The 22396-nt window shown below is 65.5% G+C and overlaps 3 protein-coding genes across 3 annotated transcripts; 2 read left to right on the top strand and 1 right to left on the bottom strand.

Annotated features, from left to right (window-relative positions):
* Nucleotides 1–1651: 1651 nt before the first annotated feature.
* Nucleotides 1652–5740, top strand: PLBD2 (phospholipase B domain containing 2; the record flags this gene model as incomplete). The annotated part of the gene is given in 14 exon segments (XM_082007753.1): nucleotides 1652–2017; nucleotides 2124–2256; nucleotides 2259–2281; nucleotides 2699–2756; nucleotides 2759–2825; nucleotides 3230–3297; nucleotides 3300–3447; nucleotides 3531–3621; nucleotides 3694–3854; nucleotides 3983–4078; nucleotides 4407–4478; nucleotides 4607–4759; nucleotides 4911–5073; nucleotides 5203–5740. Coding segments are annotated over 14 exon segments (1767 nt in total). The 3' UTR covers nucleotides 5371–5740.
* Nucleotides 5741–8875: 3135 nt separating this feature from the next.
* SDSL (serine dehydratase like) lies at nucleotides 8876–10781 on the top strand (the record flags this gene model as incomplete). The annotated part of the gene is made up of 7 exons (XM_082007508.1): nucleotides 8876–9043; nucleotides 9144–9183; nucleotides 9288–9427; nucleotides 9725–9813; nucleotides 9921–10148; nucleotides 10291–10415; nucleotides 10588–10781. 7 exons carry the CDS (start codon nucleotides 8876–8878, stop codon nucleotides 10779–10781), a joined length of 984 nt encoding a protein of 327 aa, XP_081863634.1.
* A 4898-nt stretch (nucleotides 10782–15679) lies between these two features.
* Nucleotides 15680–22191, bottom strand: LHX5 (LIM homeobox 5; the record flags this gene model as incomplete). Its single annotated transcript, XM_082007669.1, has 5 exons — nucleotides 22016–22191; nucleotides 20425–20648; nucleotides 18969–19246; nucleotides 17313–17478; nucleotides 15680–16047 (listed from the first exon to the last, which is right to left on the bottom strand). Exons 1-5 carry the CDS (start codon nucleotides 22186–22188, stop codon nucleotides 15680–15682), a joined length of 1209 nt encoding a protein of 402 aa, XP_081863795.1. The 5' UTR covers nucleotides 22189–22191.
* Nucleotides 22192–22396: the final 205 nt, after the last annotated feature.

Here is a 22396-nt window from a genome sequence, read left to right on the forward strand (position 1 = left end):
GCTGGCAGGGTATCTGCCGCGGGGTGGGGAGTCTCTGCCCCGTCCCCCCTGCACTAACCCGCTCTCTGCCCCGTCCCTCTGCATCCCGGTGCCCGCGGGCTGCGGCAGGGCAGAGCCTGGACACCCACCCTGGGTGCTGCACCCAGCTAGCCCCCGTTTGGGGTGACATTCTGAGACCGGGCAAGCTCATCACAGTCATGGCCGAGGATTCGGTGGGAAGGAGGTGACTGACAGCGCAGCCCTAAGAGCCTTATGGGATCAAAGGGTCCGTTTCCCACCCGGGTTTCTCACTGAAGTCACATGCTGTGCTTACCTCGGAACAGCCAGGGAGAGGGTAAAGGAAGAAAAATAAAGCCCCAAAGGCAGCACCCAGCTTGGAGGGTCTCCAGCAGGAGCCCAGCCCCAGCCTGGCACCCAAAAGCCAGCGGCACCCACTGGGTGCAAGGCCTGGCCCTGCCAACGCTGCCAGGAGCCGGCCTGGGCGTGGGGCAGAGCCCCGCTTTGCCCTGGGCATTGCCCCCAGCCCTGCAGGACGGTGCTGCTTTCCACTCGTCTGGTTTTCCCGGGTTTAGGCCAAATTTTAGTGCTGGCCGCAGGGCTCAGGTCCCTGCACGCGCAGGCGGTGGGTACGCTGCACTCCCGCTTTGGTTTCTGCACCCACGACTCGGGTCTGGGTGGCCGACGCAGCCTCCTACAGCACCACGAGTGGGAGCAGGGCCGTCTGGCACTGGGCAGTACTGGAAAATTAACCAGCAGCACCTGGGAACTGGTGGGGCGTGCTGGGCCACGCCGCGTGCCCGCGTGAGCCCTGCCTTCGGGGTGCTGCCCTGCCCAGAATAGCCCCAGCGTGTGGCACCTTTTCCGGCTCCGTGGCTGATCCAATAAAGGGCATTAAGGGTCCCTTCCCGCCGGGCACGGGGACGCGCCCCGGCACGGTGCCCCAGCAGCACCCCCAGCCCCCATCGCTCACTGGGCATCCCAGCTCAGCGTGGGCTCTGCAGCTTTGGGGTAAAGCGCTGTCCCTCCTCTACGCTACCTGGCATTCTCCTGTGGCATGGCATGAGTGCACCAGGCCTCAGGCAGGCGGCTGCAGTGGTGCTTGGGGTAAAACCAAGCGGGGGGGGCTATATAGGGCAGGCAATGGGACTTTATGCACCCCACGGTGGTCTTGCCACAAGCAGGGGCTCTGAGCCCTCTGCCCCCGCCCTGCTGGGACTTTGCCCACCAGAGGAGCGGGGAGGGCAGTAAACAGGCCAGGATTGCACAAGGCCAGGGCCGCATGTCACTCCCGGCCACAAACCCCAGTGGGGGCCAGCCCGCGCCCCACGCTGTCACTAAGCTGCAATCGGCTGGGGTTGGACCCCACGGGGGACACGCTGGGGGTCGGGTTCCCCACGGCGAGGGGGCCCACATGTGCTCCCCGACGGTGGCTCATGGCTGGGGAAGGGGAGCGTGAACCTGTGCGCATCTCCCGTGGGCGTGGGGCTGGGTGCGCGGGGTGTAAGTGAGGAGATGGGGGCGTGGGGGCGAGTGGCGGGGTGGGAACGGGGGGACAAGGCTCCGCCCGCAGCGGAGGCGGGCACTGCCGGGGGGCGTGGCGCCTCTCTGCCCCGCCCTTCGCCCCGCCCTTCGCCCCGCCCCCGCTGCCGCCATGGCGGCGCTGCAGGCGCTGCTGGGCTTCGCGCTGGCGGCCGCCCTGGCCGGGGCAGCCCCCGCCGCCGCCCCGCCGCCGCCCCGCCGCGTCTCGGTGCTGCTGGAGCCCGGCTCGGGGCGGCTCCGCGTCCTGGCCGGCCGCCGCTCCCCCGCCGTCGCCTGGGCCAGCCTCGACGACCGTATCCCAGCGTCGGGTAGGGACGGGCTTGAGCTGCCCCGGGCGGGGACTCGCGGGGATGAGGCCTCCCACTCGCGTCCGTGTCCCCCCAGGTGGGCCTTCCTGGAGGTGACCACCAACGCCTCGTACAGCGACAGCCTGCAGGCCTACGCTGCTGGACTCGCCGAGGCCGCTGTCTCTGAGCAGGTAAGGGGTGGCCCCTCCGAAACCGGGGTCCCGAGGGACGTGACGCGGTCCCTGCCCTCTCCCCCCGGCTGACCCCCACTGGTGACACCGCCGCCATGTCCCCCAGCTGATGTACATGCACTGGATGAACACCATGGTGGGCTACTGCGGCCCCTTCAAGTACGAGAGCGAGTACTGCGAGAAGCTGCGGAGCTACCTCGAGGCCAACCTGGGCTGGATGGAGGAGCAGATGGAGAAGGGGAGGACCCCGAGTACTGGCACCAGGTGAGGAGGGGGTACCCCCACCCAGGGTGAGACCCCTATGCCCCCCTGGGCTAATTGGAGCTTTAATCAACAGGAGGGGATGGGGTAGCGAGCGGTGCCCGGGGTCCTGGCCGGGCTCCAGGTGGGATGACGGGGATCTGGCTGCCATGGATCCTCCTCCTCTGGGCCAGCAGAGGCGACTTGTGGCCTTCTCCCCACCGGAGCCCCACGTGCCGTTGTTGGGACGCACAGGGGGTGGCTCGGTCCCCTCCCCGTCCAGTGGCGCTGAGTCACGTCCCCGTGGACGGCAGCGCTTCCCCCCGCTCCTGCCTCTGCAGCAGCGCTGGGACCCGCTGGATCTGCCGCATCCCCCGGGGGAAGCAGGGAACCCCGAAGTCCTCGCCCCTCCTCCCCCAGCTCTGTCCCCCGTCCCTGCAGGTGCGCCTGGCCCTGCTGCAGCTGAAGGGGCTGGAGGACAGCTACAGCAGGCGCATGGATGTCCCCGGGGCAGGTTCACCCTGGCACCCTTCGGCTTCTGTGAGCTCCTTCTCGGGGGTGATGGGCAGTGGGAGGTGGTTGCCCCAGGGGCTGGGGTGCTGCTGGGGGGGGCCCGTGGGGATGATTCCTGGATGCTCAGGGACACCCGGTTCTGTTCCCCGTCCCCCTCGCCCACCTTCTCTGGGCGTTTGTCCTCTGCTGCTGGGGCAGGATGGAGCCGAGGCAGGTTCTCCTCCTGGCACCATGGGCTGGGTGGTGGGTGCCCCCCCAGGCCCACGGCAGCCCCCTGCCTCAGTTTCCCCACTGCTGTGCTCAACCTTCCCTCGCTGCTCAGGCTGCTGGGCTGCTTGCACCTGCACCAGGGTGGGCTGGAGAAACACCCTCCATCCCAGAGAGACGGATACTGAGCCAGCTCGGCTCCTGGGCCAGGCTGTCCCCCACCCGATACCCCGTGTCTCACTTGCCCCCCAGCCTGCTGCAATTGGGGGGTGACCTGGAGGACCTGGAATCTGCCCTGAACCGTTCCTCCCCACGGCGCGTCCTGGCTCGGGCTCCTGCTCTGCCCTCCTCAAGCTGCTGCCGGGTCGTCGGGATCTCCTGGTCGCCCATGACACCTGGACCTCCTACCAGTCCATGCTGCGCGTCATCAAGAAGTACACGCTGCCCTTCCGTGCCTCGGCTGGTGGTAGGTGGGCTGGGCTGGGGGGCTGCAGCTGTCACCCCCCTGCTTCTGATTCTCCCCTGCTTTTCCATCCCCACCCCGTCCAGGCAGTTCTCAGATCCCCGGCAGCATCCAGGTGTTTTCCTCCTACCCCGGCACCATCTTCTCCGGGGATGACTTCTACATCCTCAGCAGCGGGTTGGTGAGTGGGGGTCTGGTGCTGGGGGACCCCTCCCCGGCCCCACTGCCCTCCCCATTGCTCCTCTCCCCACAGGTAGCGCTGGAAACCACCATCGGGAACAACAACCCGGCACGGTGGAAGTACCTGGACCCGCGAGGCGGTGTCCTGGAGTGGCTGAGGAACATCGTGGCCAACCGCCTGGCCCGCAGCGGCCCCGAGTGGGCCGCCGTCTTCCGGCGGTTCAACAGCGGCACGTGAGCGGGGCAGGACGGGGCGTGGGAATCCCCCCTGGCTGCCAGGGGAAGGGGTCGGGTGGAGGGATGCTCCCCCCAGGCAGCGAGGCTGGCTGCCCAGGGATGCTTTCCCCCCTCTCCGAGCGCAGGTACAACAACCAGTGGATGGTGGTGGACTACAACGCCTTCACGCCGGGGAGCGCGCGCGCGCCGCAGGGCGTGCTGACCGTGCTGGAGCAGCTCCCGTGAGTGCGCCCGTTCCTCCCCGGGCGCCGGCTCCTGCGCTGAGCCGCGGTGCTGGAAATGTTTCCTCCCACAGCCCCGGCCCCACGGGGGTTCGGGGAGCCCCAAGGGTCCCGTCTGCCCCCGGCCCGACGGGTGGGAGTTGGGTGATGGGGGTGCAAGTGCAAGCAGGAGCTGCCGGGGCTGCTTGTATGCCGGTGGTGGGTGCCTGGCACCCCTGGCTGGGGTTGGGACCCCCACCGGGGCTGCCCCCCTTCCCAGCGCGTCCCCCCCATCCCCGCGCGATTTCACCGTCTGCTCTGACCGACGCTGTTCCCCGTCCCGGCGCAGGGGCCTGGTGGTGGCGGCCGATCGGACGGAGCTGCTGTACCAGCAGGGCTACTGGGCCAGCTACAACCTGCCGTGAGCTCCCTCCAGCCCCATCCCACCCCACTGATGTCCCACAAAGGGGGTTGGCCGATGCTGGCCTTGTGTGCCCCCCGCCCCGGCACTGGGGGCTGAGTCGCTGGGCTCCCCCCCCACCACCCCAGGTACTTCGAGGAGATCTTCAACGCCAGCGGGAACCCGGAGCTGGTGAAGAAATACGGCGACTGGTTCACCTACGACAAGAACCCACGCGCCCAGATCTTCCGCCGGAACCAGACGCTGGTCCGCGACCTGGACTCCATGGTCCGCCTGATGAGGTGGGTGCTGGGGACACCACCCAAACCTGAGTGTCCCCCACGCCCCCTCAGGGATCTGCAACACTCGGGGGTGACTTTTTCATCATTATAAATTTAGATTTTATTTCTTTTCCCCCACCTTCACCGCGCCTCCCTCTTGGGCACTTTGCAGGTCCAACAACTACCTGCGGGACCCGCTGTCGCGGTGCCGGGGCTGCAACCCCCCCCAGAACGCAGAGAACGCCATCTCCGCCCGCTCCGACCTCAACCCCGCCAACGGCACCTACCCCTTCCCTGCCCTGCGCCAGCGCTGCCACGGCGGCACCGACATGAAGGTGGGGGGGCCGGGGGAGCTGCAGGCCCCCTCTTTGGGGGTACACCCCCCTCCGACACCTCCCTCTGGGCTGCGTTGCCCCTTCCCCGTGTTGACCTGCACCCCTGTTTTTTCTCCCCCCCAACGCCAGGTGACCTCCTCGGGCATGGCCCCCACCTTCGGGCTGGTGGCCGCCAGCGGTCCCGCCTGGGACGACGTGCCCCCCTTCCGCTGGAGCGCGTCCCCTTGCAGCACCCTGCTGCACATGGGCCACCCCGACCTCTGGACCTTCCCCCCCATCGAGGTCCGCTGGGACTGAGCGGGCGCTGCCGGGCTGAACCCATCCGTCCGCGGGGATCTGTCCTGTGTGGGGATCCCTTCTGTGGGGGGCAGCTGTGGGGGGGGGGGTTGCAGCGCTACCGGCTCTCCCCTATCCCCAGGGGACTGGCTTTGGGTGCAGGTGGGGGGTCCCCTGCTCCCCCTGGCTCTTTCTGCTTCTGCCTCTGGCCGCCGCGGCCCGGCGGGGCTGGCTGCGCTGCGCAGGGGGCCGTGCCCCCGCCCCGCCGAGGGGCTCCGGCCCCGGGCCCTTTCCCTGGGGGCTGACGCCTGGTCTGGGGGAGCCCTTCCCAGAAAAGAGTGGGGGGTCCTGGGAGGCTGGGGCTCGCCCACGGGGCGGAGAGGAGGGCAGTGAGCTGGTTTGGCTGTGACAAATAAAGCGGTCTGCGTGCAGCGGCAGTGGTGGCTGTGCTTTGCGCTCTGCTGAGATTCTCTGGTGTCTTGTATAAGGGTTGAGCTCATGCAGTGGTCTTCTCTGCACCAGTTAACGGGGTGCTCCCTGCTTCTCCGCTGCCTCCCAGCCCCTGTGGGAGAGTGTGCAGCCAGCCAGGCCAGGCTCTTTTGGGGTGCAGGCTGCTAAGGTTTCTTTGCTGCTGTATCAGGCTGGTTACCCGGTGCGGGTCAGAGCTGCTGAAACAGGGGAGCCTGGCATGTGGGCTGGAGAGGTCCCACCTCTCAACCCCCAGGATGGGTGACCATCCTCATCCCTTTTGTCTTCCCTTCCTCTGCCACCTGTGTCCCCCCCAGCCCTGAAACACCCGTTGCAAAATCCTCTTACCACAGCTCCCTTGTTCTGCTCTGCCTCGTTAGGAATAACGAGGTCATTACTGGGGGATTAATGAGCTGGTGTTCGGCAGCACTTTGAAGGTACCAGGTTCCCACCGGGGCTGGGGGCTGCTGGGGCCCCTGCGGCTCCCCAGGGGCTGCGCAGGGCCGGGCTGCAGCAGGTCTGGGCTGTGGGGGTGCCGGCACCCCAAAAGCTGAGATGAGTGCCTGAGGGGGGGGGGAGTGTCCAAAACCCCCTGTGCTGGGGGGACGAGGGGGTTACATAGAAGGTGGGCAGGTGGTAGAGCCTGTGCTCATGGTGTCCCCATGGTGTGAGGGCTCCTGGGGCAGGGAGTGCTGCTTGGGGGTCCCCGTGCCTCAGTTTCCCCTGGCAGGAGGAGGTCACTGCCACCGAGCGCTGGGGCAGTGGGGAGGGACGGGCACAGCGATGCCAAGGACTGGGCACACTGGAAATGCAGCGGCGGCTGCGCTGCTGCTTCCCTTCCTTTTTTTGTTTTCTTAAAAGAGGGAAAACAAACAGAAGTGGTTAAATATCGCCCCAGCGGCAGCGGCCAGTGCCACCCAGGGACCCTGGCCAGGGGACGTCACCGAGTGACAGCCTGGCATCGCCCTTCTCCGGGCAGGGATGGAGCCAAAGGGGAGATGGGGAGGGGAGCGTGAGGTGGAGGAGGACCCTCCTCCTCCACAGGAGGAGCATCCCAGGACTGAGCTGAAACATGGTGCCCTCACCAAAGGGGTCCCCGGCCTCCTCCCTGTGAGGCAGGGGTTGTCCCATCCCCAGGGAAGCACTTGCAGCCCCTCTGCCCACTGCGGGATCGGGGGGGTCACTCCATCGGCCCCCAGGGGATGTGGAGCTTGTGTGCCTGCCCCTTCCCGTGGTGCCCCTCTTTGAGAAATCCTCATCACCCCCCACATTTCCAGTCCCCAATGTCCCAAAAGCAGCATAGCTCAGCACAGAGGCACCTGCTCCCTGCAGGCAGCACTGTGCCTCTGCACTGACTCTGCCCATGCTGTGTGCTGTTCACTCTGAAGCCTAATGAGGGTGTAAGCACCAGGGTGTTGGTTAATTCATTGCCACTGGAGACCAGCTCCATCAGGGGCAGGGCTGGAACTTGTGCCCTGCTTGGTACCTGTCACCAGTGGTGCTCTCGGTGGGGCTTTGCAGCACCATTTGGGTCAGGGGACTGAAATCTGGTATTCTGGGGCCCATTTCACTTCGCCCGGCAGTGGGGCAGAGCCGGAGGGGAAGCAGGGGGGTTCCCAGTGCACCCCTTTCGGTGGCATCACATCTGTGCCTCGTGTGTGTGCCAGCTCGCGTGCAGAGGCCGCCCCTCGGGACCCCCGTGGAGCCGGCACGGAAGGGGACAGGACTAACCTCTGCTTTCAGGGCCTGCCAGGGCGCAACCCTCCGCGGCTGTGGGGCGAGGACCAGGGATGGACCTTCCTCCAAGTCCCACCTTCCTCCTCCTCGCCTGTCCAGGACAGAGCCAGCCCCTCTGTGCAGAGGTAGGGCACGTGCTGGGGGGACCCTCACCCTGGGGTGTGTTACTAGGGCTGGGTGGTGAGATGGGGCCCTGGGGTGTTCTGGAAGAAAGGAGGGGGCTCTGCCTGCTTTGCCTGGGGACCCTTGGGTGCTGCTGGACCTCGGGGCTCGGCCGGGCTCTGGCCGGGTCGCTCCGGGCAGCCCCCTCTCCAAGGGATGCTCGTGGGGCACCTGCGCAAGCTCTGCAGGGACCGTCCCCCCCCAGACCTCTCCCGCCTGCGGGGTGCCTGGCTTGCCCAGCCAGGGCTGCAGGGGGGGCCCAGGGCTGCCCCGAGGTGGGGGGGGGCTTGCAAGGGCAGGCACAGGGGTGCGGTGGCTCGTTTGGAGGCGATGGGGGGTGTCTCGGCTGCCCACCAGGGATTTGGGGTGCACCCGCTGACCGGGGCAAAGTCTTCAAACCTGCAGGGACGTGTTTCTGGCTGGACCCGAGAAGAGCCGGTGCTTGTGCCCAGCTGGCGGGGGCAAACCCTGGGGGACCCTCGACATCATTTGGGAGCTGCCTCTCCTCATCCCGTCTCCCGGGCACGCGAAGGCCGCCGGGGTATTTGGCAGCTGGGGACGCACGTGGCTCAGGGCGCCCGGCGCCGTGCCCGGGCCATGGCTGGGCGCTTTCGGCACGGATCCAGCCCCACGGTTGGAAAAACCCACCCGGTGCTGAGCAAACAGCCGGAGCCAGGGCAACGTTTAACCCCTGCCCCTCGCCCTGCTGCATGGCTGGACGTGGGGACACCGGCACGGCCCCTCCAACGTCACCCGTCCCTCCTCCACCCCCCAAACTCGGCCGCGAGCGAGGAGCTGGCGACGTGCAGGGAGGCCCTGTGGGACACCAGGTAATCCCCACCGTGGGGTGGTCCTGGCTGAGTTAGGGGTCAGGGGGGCACCTGGGGACAGCAGGGGCTTGGGGGCCAGGAGGACGGAGGAGGGGGTGGCCCAGCTTGTCCTGGGTCTCTGGCAGGGAGGGCCCATCGCTGCACCCCAGGGCTCGGTGCTGCCGCATCCCAGAGGCGGGAGGGGACACCGGGGACAGCCCCGTCCCTCCCGAGGGGGTCCTGTGCCCCGTACCGAGCCCGGGCTGGGCAGCAGGGCTGGGGGGCGGACCCGCGGGGAACAGCCGGTGCCTCTCCCACCTCTCCCTGGCAGAGAATCCATCGCCAGGGCCATGGCAGCCCAGCCCGGGGGGGGCAAGAAGCCCTTCCACGTCGTCTCGCCGGTCCTGGAGAGCCTGCCCTTGTCCAGGGCGGCGGGCACCAAGGTCTACATGAAGCTGGAAAACGTCCAGCCCACGGGCTCCTTCAAGATCCGGGGCATCGGCCGCCTCTGCCAGGAGGTGAGTGCGGGCAGGGCGCGGGCAGGGTGCTGCCTGTGCCCTTACGGGGGGCGCGGCGGGGGGGCCGCAGCCACCCCCTCCCTCCCCTCCTGCCTTTCAGGCTGCCGAGAAGGGCTGCCGCCACTTCGTCTGCTCCTCAGGTATCGGGGCCCCAGGCGGGGATGGTGGGAGCTATGGGGGGATGCTGTGAGTAATGCGGGGGGGTGGGGGGGGTGGAGCCCTGCGTGACCCCCGCTTTCCGCAGGGGGGAACGCGGGTCTGGCGGCGGCGTACGCGGCCAAGAAGCTGGGGTTGCCGGTCACCGTCGTGGTCCCCACCACCACCGGCCCCACCACCGTGCGCAAGCTGGAGGAGCTGGGGGCGGAGGTGGAGGTCTTCGGCCAGGTACCCCTGCGGCAGCCCCCTAAAACTGGGGTCTGGGGGGGACCCGAGGGGGCTGAGCCTGAGTTCAGCCTGCCCTGCGATGCCAGGGATGTGCATGGCAACCCCCCCCCCCGAAACGTCCCCCTCCCGTGTCACCTGCACAGCGGCACCACGGCAGAGCCGCCCCGGGGACCCCCACCTCAGCCCGGAGCCCCGCGTGGGCTTCTGGTGTCCCCCGGCACCGCGGCGACAAGGGACCCGTCTCCAGGGCACAAGGGCTGGATGCGGCCCCCGCTGAGCCCCCCTCGCCCCCCCCAGGTGTGGGATGAAGCCAACGGGAGAGCCCTGGAGCTGGCGGAGGCCGAGGGCTGGGTCAGCGTCCACCCCTTCGACCACCCCTCGGTGTGGTGAGTGCTGCCAGGGCTCAGCTCCTGCCCCCACGCCACCCCCAAGGCCTGGGCCGGCTCGGGGTGCCCCCAGGCTGCACCCTCCCGCCGCCCTGCTCACCCTGCAGGCAGGGGCACGCCAGCCTGGTCTGGGAGCTGAAGGACTCGCTGGAGACCAAACCGGACGCCATCCTGCTGGCGGTGGGCGGCGGGGGGCTGCTGGCGGGCGTCGTGGCCGGCCTGCGCCAGGTGGGCTGGCAGGACGTCCCCATCGTCGCCGCTGAGACCCGGGGGGCTCACAGCTTCCACGCGGCGCTGGCGGCCGGCCGGCTCGTCTCCCTGCCTGGCATCACCAGGTGAGCTGGGCTTGGTGGGAGCGGCCATGCCTGCAACGAATTGGCAGGTCTCAGCCCAGCTCTCCGCTTGGTGATATAGCACAGTGAGGGGACGAAGGGTCTTCGGGACCACCCTGACCATCTCCCTCCCCTCGTGTCCCAGCGTGGCCAAGTGCCTGGGAGCCAAGATGGTGGCGGCGCGGGCGCTGGAGTGTGCCCGGGAGTGCCAGGTCATTTCCCAGGTGGTGGAGGACACGGAGGCTGTGCGAGCCGTGGAGCAGTTCCTGGGTGAGCAGGGGCCAGCCGGGCACAGCGGGGGTGACAGGGACACTGCCGGGTCTGGGGGCTGGCCTGGACGGTGCCAGAGTCAGGGTGCTGGGGGGACCCTGGCTCTGCAGGGGGCCGATGGGGACGGGGTGGGCGGGCGGCTCAGGGTGTCCCCCGGCTCTTGTCCCCGCAGACGACGAGAGGATGCTGGTGCAGCCCGCGTGCGGGGCCGTCCTGTCCCTGCTCTACACGGGGCGGCTGCAGCGGCTGCAGCTCGAGGGGCGGCTGCGGACGCCGTTGGCCTCCGTGGCGGTGGTGGTGTGCGGCGGCGGCGGCATCCAGGCGGCCCAGCTGCGGGCCCTGAAGAGCCAGCTGGGGCTGGAGTGATGCCCACCCCTGCCTCTGCCCCGCCGGCACCCTCTGCTCGCTTTCCTCCACAATAACCAAAATAAAGCCCTGCTGCCTGGTGGGCACGGGGCCGGCCTCCTCCCGCCGCCTCTGCCCCGGCACCCAGCATCCACGAAGGGATGGGGAAACTGAGGCACGCGGGGCGGACGAGACCGGGGCTCACGCTGCAGGCAGGGATGGGGCCGGGGCCCTGCCGGTGCCTCTTCTGCCTGCCCGAGGGCAGGACCGGGGTACACATGTCCCGCTCTGCCCCTTGGACGTGCCAGGCACCCTCCTCCGCGTCCCCCAGCCCTCGGTCCTCCCTCCCCAGCCTCCCCTGCCCCTCCCCAGGCTGGCTGGACTGCAGCTCCCAGCCTCAATTAGCAAACGCTCCCTCTCTGACTAATTACTTTGCTACTGTCTTTATGCATTATTATTCTAATGATTATTAATTATTACAATCTTCTCCCATTCCTGCCGCGCTGTCTGCGGTCAGAAGAGAACAACGCACACGGACCCGCTTGTTACGGTGATTTATTGGCAGAGCTCCCCGGCCGTGTTTAACACCCATGGGCTCCGAGGTGCACCGAGGTGCACCGACGTACGTGTGTGTGTGTGTGTGTGTGTGTGTACGTGTGTGTGTGTACGTGTGTGTGTGTGTGTGTGTGTGTGTGTGTGTGTGTGTGTGTGTGTGTGTGTGTGTGTGTGTGTGTGTGTGTGTGTGTGTGTGTGTGTGTGTGTGTGTGTGTGTGTGTGTGTGTGTGTACGTGTAACGTGTACGTGTACGTGTACGTGTACACCCCACCCTGGAGCCCCCACGATCCCCCTTTTTCCCCTCATCCCCCTCTTTTCCCCATTCCCCCCTTTCCTCCAGGCTTTCCGGCTCACCCCCATTCCCGCTCTCTAGTGCTGCGTTTGCTTTTAGCCCTTTGCCATTGCATCTCCCAGGGATTTTCATGCGTCCCCCCCACCCCCGTGGCACTTCTCCCCCCTCCCTCCTCCCGTCCCCGGGCGATGTGGGGTCTCGCTCCCCCTGCCCCGACCGCCCCCCCGTTCCCCAGCGGAGCCCATGCCCCGAGGTGATGTCGGGCAGGGAGACAAGCCTTCTCCTGCCCCAAACCCTTCTCAGCCGCCGCCTCCTCCCTTTTGGAGCAGAGGGGGCTCAGCCCCAGGACCAGCTCAGACCCTGGACCGCAGGGATCCGCCACGAAGCCCCTTTCCCCCGGGACCTGGCTGCCGATCCTGCAGAAACGCCCTCCCTGCCTTCGCCCCTTTTCCCCTCGCCCCCCAGTACATCCCGCCGGCCGGGCCAGCCCCCCAGATGCTTCTCGGAGGCCGAAACCCCGTGGATGAAACCTCTGCCGCTCCATTGTGGGCAATTTCTTATGGAAAAAGGTGTTTCCAGAGAGCACCGAAGGCTGGAGAATCCTATTAGGAGGCATACTATTAATTATAAGGAGTCAGCCCAACCTACTCCAGCCATTTTTTATCCCAGGTCCAAAACCTGATTACTTTCCACCTTCTGCAGACCTTCCCCTTCTGGAAAAAAAAAAAGGGGGGGGGAGGAAAAGGTCAGAAAAAAAAAATAGCATTGGTGTTGCCCAACAGCTTTTGAAAAGTTTATTCCCAGGACTGATGCTGCTCCGCCGGGGCTCGTGGGGCGCCGGGAGCTCGCAGTGGTGGTTCCCCAGCACGGTCCCACGGGGGTTATTGCTGGTGGGGACATGGGCACGACCGTGGGGTTTGGGGTGACTCCCCGAGCACCCCAACAGGGAGCTTTGTCCCCCTCCTTGCCTTGGCAAGGGAGTGCTTGGGCTCTGGGTGCTAGCTGGGAAGCCGTCGGGCTTTGCATGTCCCCGGCAGGGGCATGGGGGTGCAGGTTATTTGGGGGACACCCCGCCAGGGATGGGCAGGGACCCAGGGGTTGGGGGGTCACCCATGGCCACCCCGCAGCTGGAGGCAGGCGGGAACCCTGGGTGCTGGTGCCTTCTTGGGACTGCCGGGGCGGTGGGGACCGGGGACCTCGACTGCGATGGGGACCCCAGCCTCAGCTGTGATGCTGTACCCCCACCCTGGTTGCAATGGGGACCCCAAACCTGGCTGCGCTTAAGGGCTGGGGTAACCAGGAGGCTGAACCCCGCCGCTCCCGGCAAGGCCAGCTCCGCGTCCCAGGGCCTGGATGCGGCCGCTGTGCTTTCCCCGGCCATCAGGTCCCCCCTGCCCAGCCGCAGGTGGGCGTTCGCCAGGCTGGGCAAGCCCAGGGCGGCAGTAGCCCCCGGCTAGTGGGGGGGGAAGGCTTGACCCCTGCCCCCAGCGCCGTGCCGGTGGGTCCCTGCTGGGACGGCAGCTCCCGCTGAGCCCCGTCCTCCTGGGCAGAGCCCCCCGGCCCCTGCACGGGAAGCGGCAGCTTGGAGCGCGCCCACGTCCCCCCAGATCCCTCCTGCAGCCTGTGCCCCCGGGGCCAGGGAGCCCCAGAGCCTGCAAACAGCCCTCAGCGGGGCACCTCGGCTTCAGCACCGACACCGAGAGTGACGGCCGCCAGCGTTCGCCCGCTGGGCGACCTCGCGCTCCCTTTCCTAAGCCCCAAAATGTTGCTGGAGGGAGTTATTCCACAGCACGTCGCCCTGGCCTTACGAAAAGCCCCCGTTGCCTGCCAGCACCCGGCAGCCCGGCGGGGTGGGAGCGGCTGGCTGCCCCCCTGCCTCAGTTTCCCCAGCGCCCAAGAGGGGAGAAGGTGCTTTGCTTGGCGGGTGGTGGGAGCTCAGTGTCTTTGTGACGGCCCCGGCTCCTGGCTGAGGGATCCCTCGGGGCTCGGCCCGGCTTGTTTGCCACCCCGTTATTAACGCCGGTAATGGCATAGGAAGGATAAATTCCACCACTTGGCTGAACAGAGAAAATATGCAGAGAAGTGGCTTGCTTTCCATAAATCATCGGTGCTCCACGCTACAGCCAAGCCAGGACTTAAAATTCAGGTCAGGAGAGAGGGACTCTCGTAAGCCAGTGAGGGAAGGTAATTTATTCTGTTTATATCTTTTTACTGCAAGACAAGCGGGGGGGGGGAACTCTGCCATGATTTTGCATTTTAAATATTAGTTCAGAGCTGCAGCCTGCCTTGGACTTCATTTATTTGTATCTCAGAAAACAAAAGACGGAAGCGGGGGGGGTGGACTGGGGTGCTGGGGGGGGATACCCCCCTCCTGCCTGCCCTCTGTGCCCCCCTTGGGGGGGGGCAATGGGGCAAAAGCTGTTGATGGCGTTCATGGACCCCCCCCCTTGGTGTGTGTCCCCCTCCAGCAGCCCTGCTGACCCCCCCAGCACTCCTGTAGCTCCCACCGGGGATGCTCTGCCGGGGGGGGGAAGCGGGTGCCTCCGGGGTGCCCGGGGAGGGGCTTGGGGTACACACCATACCTCCCTCACCCCGGGATAAAAATGGTGCACTGGCCTGTCTGTTGTGGGAGAAGGTGCTGAGCCGGGTAATGTGCGGGGGTCTGGGGGGGCCTGGAGTAGCGGGTGGGTGATGCAGCCCCGGATGCAGCAGCATCACCTTGCAGAGGGGCTGCAGCACCCATCCCACCCAGGGGACCGCTGGCGACTGCTCCCTCAGACCCCACGCAGGGGTGGGAGAAGTGGCACGGGGTGAAGGGGAAGCCGGGCAGCCCCGCCAACGTCTCTCGTGGTCTTGTCTTTAAAAAAAAAAAAAAAAATTAAATGAAAGGGACCAGGTGACCGAACAGTAGGTAACTAAAAGGTTTTTTATTCACATTGAACAACAAGAGCCATTCACACTAACAGCCTCCGCAAGAGGCAGCGGGGACAGGAAACCCACGACGCTTTCAGAAAACAACTTTTTTTCTTTCCTTTTCCATTCTCCTTCGTTTTTTTTTTCCCCTCTATCCTCTCGCCCCCCTCCCCGGCGCCACCCCCTCCCCGCCTTCAAAATAGAAAAATTCGGAGCCTCCGATGACTAAAGTACAATAAATAATCAGTAAACACAAAAACATACTTTATTTGTTTCTCCTTTATACAAAATAAAGAAACTAGAAGCAAAAACTATAATACATCCTTAAATTGGTGGAGCCTCCGGGAAACGTTGGGGTGGGACGCGGCGTTGAGGCTCGGGTTTAATTTCTGCTGTTGCGGTGGTCGGGGTGGGTTTTGTTGTTTTGTTCTGGGTTTTTTGTTTGTTTGTTTATTGGGTTTGTGGTTTTGTGTTTGTTGTATTTTTCCCGTTTCTGCCTCTTTCTGGTGTCTTTTCCGCCGTGTGGGAGCCCAATCTCAGTCAGTCACTGGGGCAGCCCTGGGCCCGGGCCCCCCCCCCCACTACCCATCACCAAAACCCAGGTCTAAACCCACCTTCTCCTTGGGGATAAGATGGGAGCAACAAAAACAAGGGCAGGGGAGGGACCGGGGGGGTTATTCCTGCTATTCCCCATTCCCCCCCCCCCCTCCATGATGTGGTAAGGGATAATTAAAAAGGATGCCTAATTAGCAGGGGGGAGCCCTGCCCCAGTCCCCCTCCCCAGGCGCCGCCGGGGCGGTGGGACCTGTGTCCAGGCGAGTTCAGCTTTGGTCCGAGAGGCGGTGGTCCCGACGCCGCGGGGGGCTCTTCGGGGCTGGGCACCATTCATCGCCCCCCCAGTGCTGGGGGGGGGAAGGTGCTGGGAGAGGGAGGTAGCGGGGTGACCCCAAGGTCCCGGGGAGGTTCTGCAGTGACGGGGAGGATGGGGGGGTGAGCGGTGCAGGGATGCGTTTTGGCGTCGGAGGGGTGGGGGTCTTTATCCATTGATGGTGACGTGATGGTCCGGGGCGATGGCGGGGGGGGGGGACACGCGTGGGCTGGGGGAACATGGGGGTGTTCTTTCCCCCCCTCCACACGCGCACGCGTGCCCGCGCCAGGCCTACCACACCGCCGCCTCGCTGAGCTCCGGGTTGGGGTGCGAGAGAGCCCCGCTGTAGCCGCTATTGCTGGACATGGAGAAGGGCGGGCTGGGCCCCCCGCTGAAGACCTCCCCCGAGATGGGGTGCAGGGAACCGGTCATCCCCGGCTCGGGGCTGGGGGTGTCAGGATGCGAGATCATATCCGTGTACCTTTGGTTTTCTGAGGAGTGGTGTCCGCTTAGGGGGGGCTCCAAGGGTCCCAGGGGCGTGGAGCCGGGTCCTGAGTTCTGAAGGTAGCTGGAGTCGGCCGGGGACTGGGCTTGGGAGGGTGGCCCATGGGGGAAAAAGTCATAGTTGCCTCCCGGTCCGTAGTAGTCACCTTGGTAATCTGTGGGAGGGGGGAGAAAAGGATGGAGCTGGTCCCCCGGGGCCCAAAACCTCCCAAAATCCCGCTGCGCCCGGTACCCAGCCCTGTCCTCCCCCTTGGGCGCAAGCGAGACCTGGACCAAGCGTGGCCGCCCCCTCCGAAATGCTCCGCCAGCTCCTGGGGTGCAGGGCCCAAAGCGCCGGCTGCAAATTTGAGCCCGACCTGAGAGAGAAATAAGCCCGTCCTAAGGGCTGCGGCGCTCCTCGCCCCCTCCCTTCCTGGCCTGGAGGGATGGAGAGAAAATAGGAGGGCAAGGAGGGCAGCTGGGGGGCGAGGATGGGCTCAATTTAATGCTTAGGTAAGGGGGGGGGAAGGGAATGGGGGAAAGAATCGAGAGAGAGAGATATAAAGGGAATGGGGGGGGGAATAGAGAGAGAGGGGGAATGGGGAAAAAATAGGTATATAGAGAGGGAATGGGGAAAAAATACATATAAAAGGAATGGGGAAATATATCTCTATATATATAAAAAATGGGGGGAAAATATAAAATGTGGGAAAAAATATAATGGGGAAATTATACGTATGTTTAGCAGCCTGGAAAGGATCTAGAAACTAACTGCAGGGCAGCAAGGGGTGCCTGAAGAGCCCTTCGCCAGAGGGGAGGCTTTGAAAACGCGGCTCCGCAGGGAGCGGGGAGGGGGGGAGAGGGGAAGCGGCGGGGCCGCCCCGCTGCGCCCATCCCGTCCCGTCGGGGCGGCGGGGGGGGCCGGCCGGGCAGCAGTGACCTTCCATATGCTGCGGGCCCGGGGGGGAACGGGAACAAACGCGGCCTGAAAGGGGCACAAAAGCCCCGCAGCTGGGGCTTTGTGGCTTTGTTCGGGGAGAGGGGCCGCCGCCCCCCGGTGCCCAGCCGGCGGGGGGCGTGGGCATGAGTGTGCGTGGACGTGTCTGCGCGGACGTGGACGCATGTGTATACGGGGGTGTGCCCGTACCTGGGGGTGAGCACGCGTGGGGATGCGTCTCCGTGCGCTGGTGGGGTGCGTGGCACAGCCGGGGGGTGTGCATAGCTGTGTCTCTGCGTGGGTGTGCACACGCGTGGGTGTGCACACACGCGTGCCTTGGCGTGTGTGGGGCGGGGCGGGATGCTGCGGCGGTGATGGGCGCGTCGCGGGGGGAAGGGAAAAAACCAAACCCGGGGAGAAGCGGGACAGGGGAGGAACAAAGAGGAAGGAGGAAGAGGGGGGAAGGAGCGGGGTGGGTGGGGGTCCCCGCGGCTGGTCCCTCACCTCCGTAGTACGTGTAGGGCGTCGAGCCGAGCATCTCGGACTCGTCGAGGCGGCCACCGAGGGGCCGCATCCTGCGCGGGCTGCGGAAGAAGGCGTGCCGGCGGGCGCCCAGCGCGCTCAGCTGCTTCATCCGCCGCTCCTTGGATCGGCGGTTCTGGAACCAGACCTGCGGCCGGCCGGTGTCAGCGCCCGTCGGCGATGGGGGTACCCAGGGACCCCTCTGTGTCGGGGACACGCCCCACCCCGCCCCGCACCCCTAAGTTTGGCTGGGGGTGAATGGAGAAAGGGCTGGGTATCTCGCGCCCGCCCGCGAGGGGATGGGTTTTTCCCATCTCTGGGTGGTTTTTAATGATGCCCCTCACCCCAAACCTGCTGCCAGCAGCCCCAAAAGGTGCACGAGGGGATGGGACAACCCCCCCACAAATAATAAGGCTTATTAAAATCCTGGCCCTCGGCTGCATCCCCCTGTGCGCATCCGCAGCCTATCCGTCCCTGCAAGGGAGAGGGCAGCCAGAAAATACAGGAGGGAGAATTTTCCCCTTATGGGGGGGAAATAAGGGAGGAAAAGAGGGAAGGAAAATCGGAGCGGGAAATCTGGATCGTGGCAGGAGCAGGGGGAGAGCGGGGAGCTGGGGGGGGAGCACTCGCTGCGGCGGGCAGGGTCGGCAGAAAAGCCGGCCGGCGAGAATGGAGATAAAAGGGGACGACGCAGCCGCCTCTCTACAGGGCATCGCCTTGGCCCACCTGCACGGCCTCGGCCCACGCACACCTTTCCCCCAGCCTGGTGGGGTGTCTGGAGTATTGCCCCACTCCCCCCACGCACACACACGTCCCCCGTGGATGGGGCAGCTCGGGGGAACGAGTGCATCCGGGTTCCTCCGGGGACTTCGCCTGCTCCCCTCTGCCGAGAGCTGGGACGCTGGCAGCTCCGCGACCGGCAAAGCCGGAGAGTCCTCCCTATTAACGCCTCTATTAAAGCTCATTAATCCCTACGTTTCCGCAGGGATTTTCTTCACGGGAGCAGTGCGGTACGAGAGTGACGGACTGCCTGCAGAGCACAACGGCTTCTCCTTGCTTCCGCAAGGCGGGAGCATCCACCTCCCGGCAAGCCGGGGACCCTGCTCAGCCCCGGGGCAAGCCGTGCCGCTGGCTCAGCGAGCGGCCACGGAGGAGCCCGGCCGGCTCCCGTTTTGGGGCTGTTTTTTGTCTCTTCCGTGGGGTCGGTGTATTGCAGCACAGGGTGGGGATCCCCGCTAACCCATGGGAGCGAGGGGTGGTGCAGGGCTGGGCCTGGGGGGACGCTGGCAGCGGACGGATGGGATTTGCCTGTCACCGTTTCCCCAGCTCGTGGGATTGGCCTCAGTGTCCCAACCCCTCCCCAGCACTGAGGGGACACCATCAGGGCCTCGAGCTCTCTGGGCCCCCGCCAGCACCCCTTCTCCTTCCCTCCCCACGCCGGTCCTTTCCCTGTCTCCGCTCTGCGAAAGGAAATGGCCCCCCGAAGCTCTGCTGTCGGAGGAGCCTCAGTCTGCGGCGGGAATGAGGTCGCTGGACCGGCAATGAGGTCGCTGGCGAGCCCCGTGACATTGCGCTGTCGGGTAGGGAGGGCTGCGGTGGGGCGGGGGGGGCCGCAGCGGTGGGCTGGGGCTGCCCTACCTGGATGACCCTCATGTTGAGGCCGGTCTCCTGGGCCAGTTGCTCTCGGATGTGGCGGGTGGGTTTGGGGGTGGCGGCGAAGGCGGCTTTGAGGGTCTCCAGTTGCTTGGCTTTAATGGTGGTGCGGGGGCCCCTCCGTTTGGTGCCCGAGTTCTGCTCCTCGTTCTCGTTGTTGGTGGTCTCCTTGTCTGAGGAGGTCGAGTTGTCTGTCTCCTTGGTGTCGTCCTGCATGGGGTCCTGGAGATCCGGGGACAAACTCCTGTCTGTACATGAGGACACTGTAAAGGAGACCCAGAGAGGAAAGGGGGGGGCGGGTGACTTAGGGGAGAGATCGACCCCCCTCTCCTCTGCCCTCCCCGGCCCACCCGGCCCGACTGCTTTCCAGGAGAGGGGTTGGGGAGTGCTGGAGAGCAGCAAGGGGTGCAGATCGCCTCTGCCCTCTGGGTACCCCTAAAGCATCACGCCCCCGACATCACGCAGGGCTCCAGGCGATCGCTGCCCGCTCCGGCCCCGCGCGCCGTGCCGCGCCGGTGGGGGGGAGCTGGGGAGGGGGCGATCCCCCAGGCCCGCCGCAGCCCCCCCGGCGCTCCCCCTCTCCCCCCCGTGCCTTTCACAGCAGGGAGCGGAATGCGCCGCTGGGAAAAACTCAACCGCTCGCTGTCGGGGACTGGGGGGGTCTCCAGTCACTGCCTTGAGCCTGGCTCGCCCCGTCCCGGCCGCCCCCCCGGGACCCTGATGCCAGCGCCCCCCCCTCAAGGCCAAGCTCTACTCGCCTCGCTCACAGCAGCGGCCCCACTGACTGGCGTGGCAGGATCCGGCCCCGGGTGCTGGACGGAGAGAGAGCCCGCGGAAGGGGGTGAGCACAGGCGCCGGGCATGGCTGGGACAGCAGGAGTGGGCCTGATCCTGCTGTCCTGACGCAGAGACAGCTTCCAAGGAAGTCAAATGGGAGCTTTGCCTCTGGGTGAAAGGAGGCGAAGGATCAGGCCCGCGGCGCGGGGGGACCGGGCACACTCGCGGGGGGGGGCTCTGGGACATGGGGGGCTCCGGGGCCAGGCCCGGTGCAGGGAGGGGGGATCCCGGTTCCCCACGGCTCCACATCCCCGCTGCCGTAGGGGCCGTGCGCGGGGCGGGAGCCGGGGGAGTGGGGAGCGACGCTGCGGGGCTGCGCCGCGGCCGCTGCACGTCCCACGCGTGAACGCGTCCCGCGTGGGGGCGGGCGGAGGGGGTCACAGAGGCTTGTGCCCAGTTCGAAGGTTTTCACCCCAAATCCCTCCCTCCCCGCACAGATTAACAGGGGGCCGGGCTGGCCTCGGGGTGCAGCCCCTCACCCCGTAAAGCAAAATCTCCTTGGCCTGGCGAGCGATACCGGCAGCAGCACGGCAGCTGCCTGCTCCTGCCTGTACGGGCAGCAGGGACGCCTTGGCAGGCGATGCGGCGGGCTGAGCCGCTCGTACCTGAGTTGAGGCCGCTTTCCTTCAAACTGGGAGAGTTCAAATAATCCTCTTTGCAAACAAATTTGTTTTCGTCTATGATATAGAGTTCCTCGCCCGTGGAGAGCTGCTTGTTGCAGACCATGCAGGTGAAACAGTTCAGGTGAAAGACTTTGTTCCGGGCTTTTCGGACGAGGTCGCTGGGAGAGATGCCTTGGGAGCAGCCGGCGCATTTGGTACCAAACCTCCTGCAAAAGGGGAGAAAAGCCAGAGCTGGGAGCGATGGGCTGCGCTGGGGCGTGCCCGTCTGTACCTATCTCCCCTCCCCAAAATCCCACCGGGAGAGCTCAAGCCTCCCAAGCAATCTCTCGTCAGGGAATTTGGGGGAGCAGGAGATTCGCACGCCCTGCCCCTTTGGGGTGAGGAGGAGAGCCTTCATCGCCGCGCAGCCCCGCACGGTGGGCTGCGGAGACAGCTCAGGTTTGGGGGCGTCCCCATGCCGCGGGGTGGGGGCACATACAGGGGTATCCCGGACTGGATTTGGCCCCAGAAGTGGGGGTGCCTCCCAGGGAGGGGCTGGCTCCGGCCTGAAAATCCCAGGGAGAAAATGGAGCAAATTGCAGCCAAAAAGATGGAAAAAGGGAATGGCGGGTGTGGGGGGCACCGTGCTCCCAGAGCAGCAACGGACAGCAGCGGAGGGAGCTCCCCGAAACATCCTGGGGTCCCCAGCCTGGTGCCAGCCCTGTCCCACCCTCCCGGGGGTTGGAATTTTTCCTGGTTGGAAACAGCACTTTGGAAATCTCAGATTTTCCTTCCTTTCTCTGGAGGCAGAGCGTTTTTTTTTTTTTCGCCAGGAGATGCCTTTTGAAATATTTTTTTTTCCAGGGAATCTGAATCGGCTGGAAATGGTTTTCCCCCAAAAAACAAAAAACAAAAAGCAAACCAAAACCAAAACCAAACCAAAACAAAAAGAAAAAAAAAAACCCCAAAATCCCACCCCTTTCCCCAAAAAATTAAAAAAAGAAAAAAAAGCCAAAACCCACAAACAAAACAAACAAAAAAAAAAACCCCTCAAACCCACACACAAAAAAATACCCCCAAAGCCCGGTTGCGGGGGCTGCCAGGCCCCGGGGTGCCCACGCAGGGTCCCCCCGTTTTCCCCTCTGGCCGCGGCACAGCCCCTGCCTTCCTCGCTGCTCCCCGTGACGTTGATGCAGTGGGAGCATTAGGAGTCATAAGTCATCGCCCCCCCTTCCCATCCCGGCCCCTAATTTCCTCCCCCGCACCTTATCGCACTCATTAGGGGCGTTTAACGAGCGGCGGAGCGCGGGGCCCCCGTCGCGGGGGCGAGGGTTTGGCCACCGTCTTCACCCCCAGGGGCCAGTGGTCCCGGGAGGGGAGTGAGGAGCGCCGGGGGGCAGACGGGGGGGGACACGGGGGACACACACACCCCGCGGCCCGGGGGGGGCTGCTTCCCCGCCGGAGCGGTGGATGCCCGGCAGAGAGGGAAGGGCGGGGAAGCGGGGAGCCCCCCTCTCCGAGACCTCCGGGGGGCCCCGTCCGGTCCCCGTTGGCGGGGTTGGGGTGCGGGGGGGGGGGGCGGACACGCACTCACCTGAAAAAGTCATTTTTGCAGTAGAGTTTGCCCTCCCTGGAGAAGCATTTCTCGGTCAGATTGCACTTGCACTCGCAGCACTGGACGCACTTGATGTGCCAGGCCCTGTCCAAGACGTTCAGCAGGAACCGGTCCAAAATCGGCCTCTCGCAGCCCGCACAATGCACCATCATAACCTCCGCCGGGGGGGGGACACGCGCGACCGTGAAGTCAGCCCCGCGCCGGCACGCGGCGGCGGCTCAAAAAATGCGGGGGGAAAAAAAAAAATAGGAAAGGAAAAGGAAGGAAAAGAAAGGGAAGGAAAAGAAAGTGAAATAAAATGGAGTGAAATAAAAGAAAGTGAAATAAAATGGAGCGAAATAAAAGAGAGCGAAATAAAAG

The sequence above is a fragment of the Phaethon aethereus genome, assembly GCF_964289735.1.
Source record: "Phaethon aethereus genome assembly, chromosome: 17".
NCBI lineage: Eukaryota > Metazoa > Chordata > Aves > Phaethontiformes > Phaethontidae > Phaethon > Phaethon aethereus.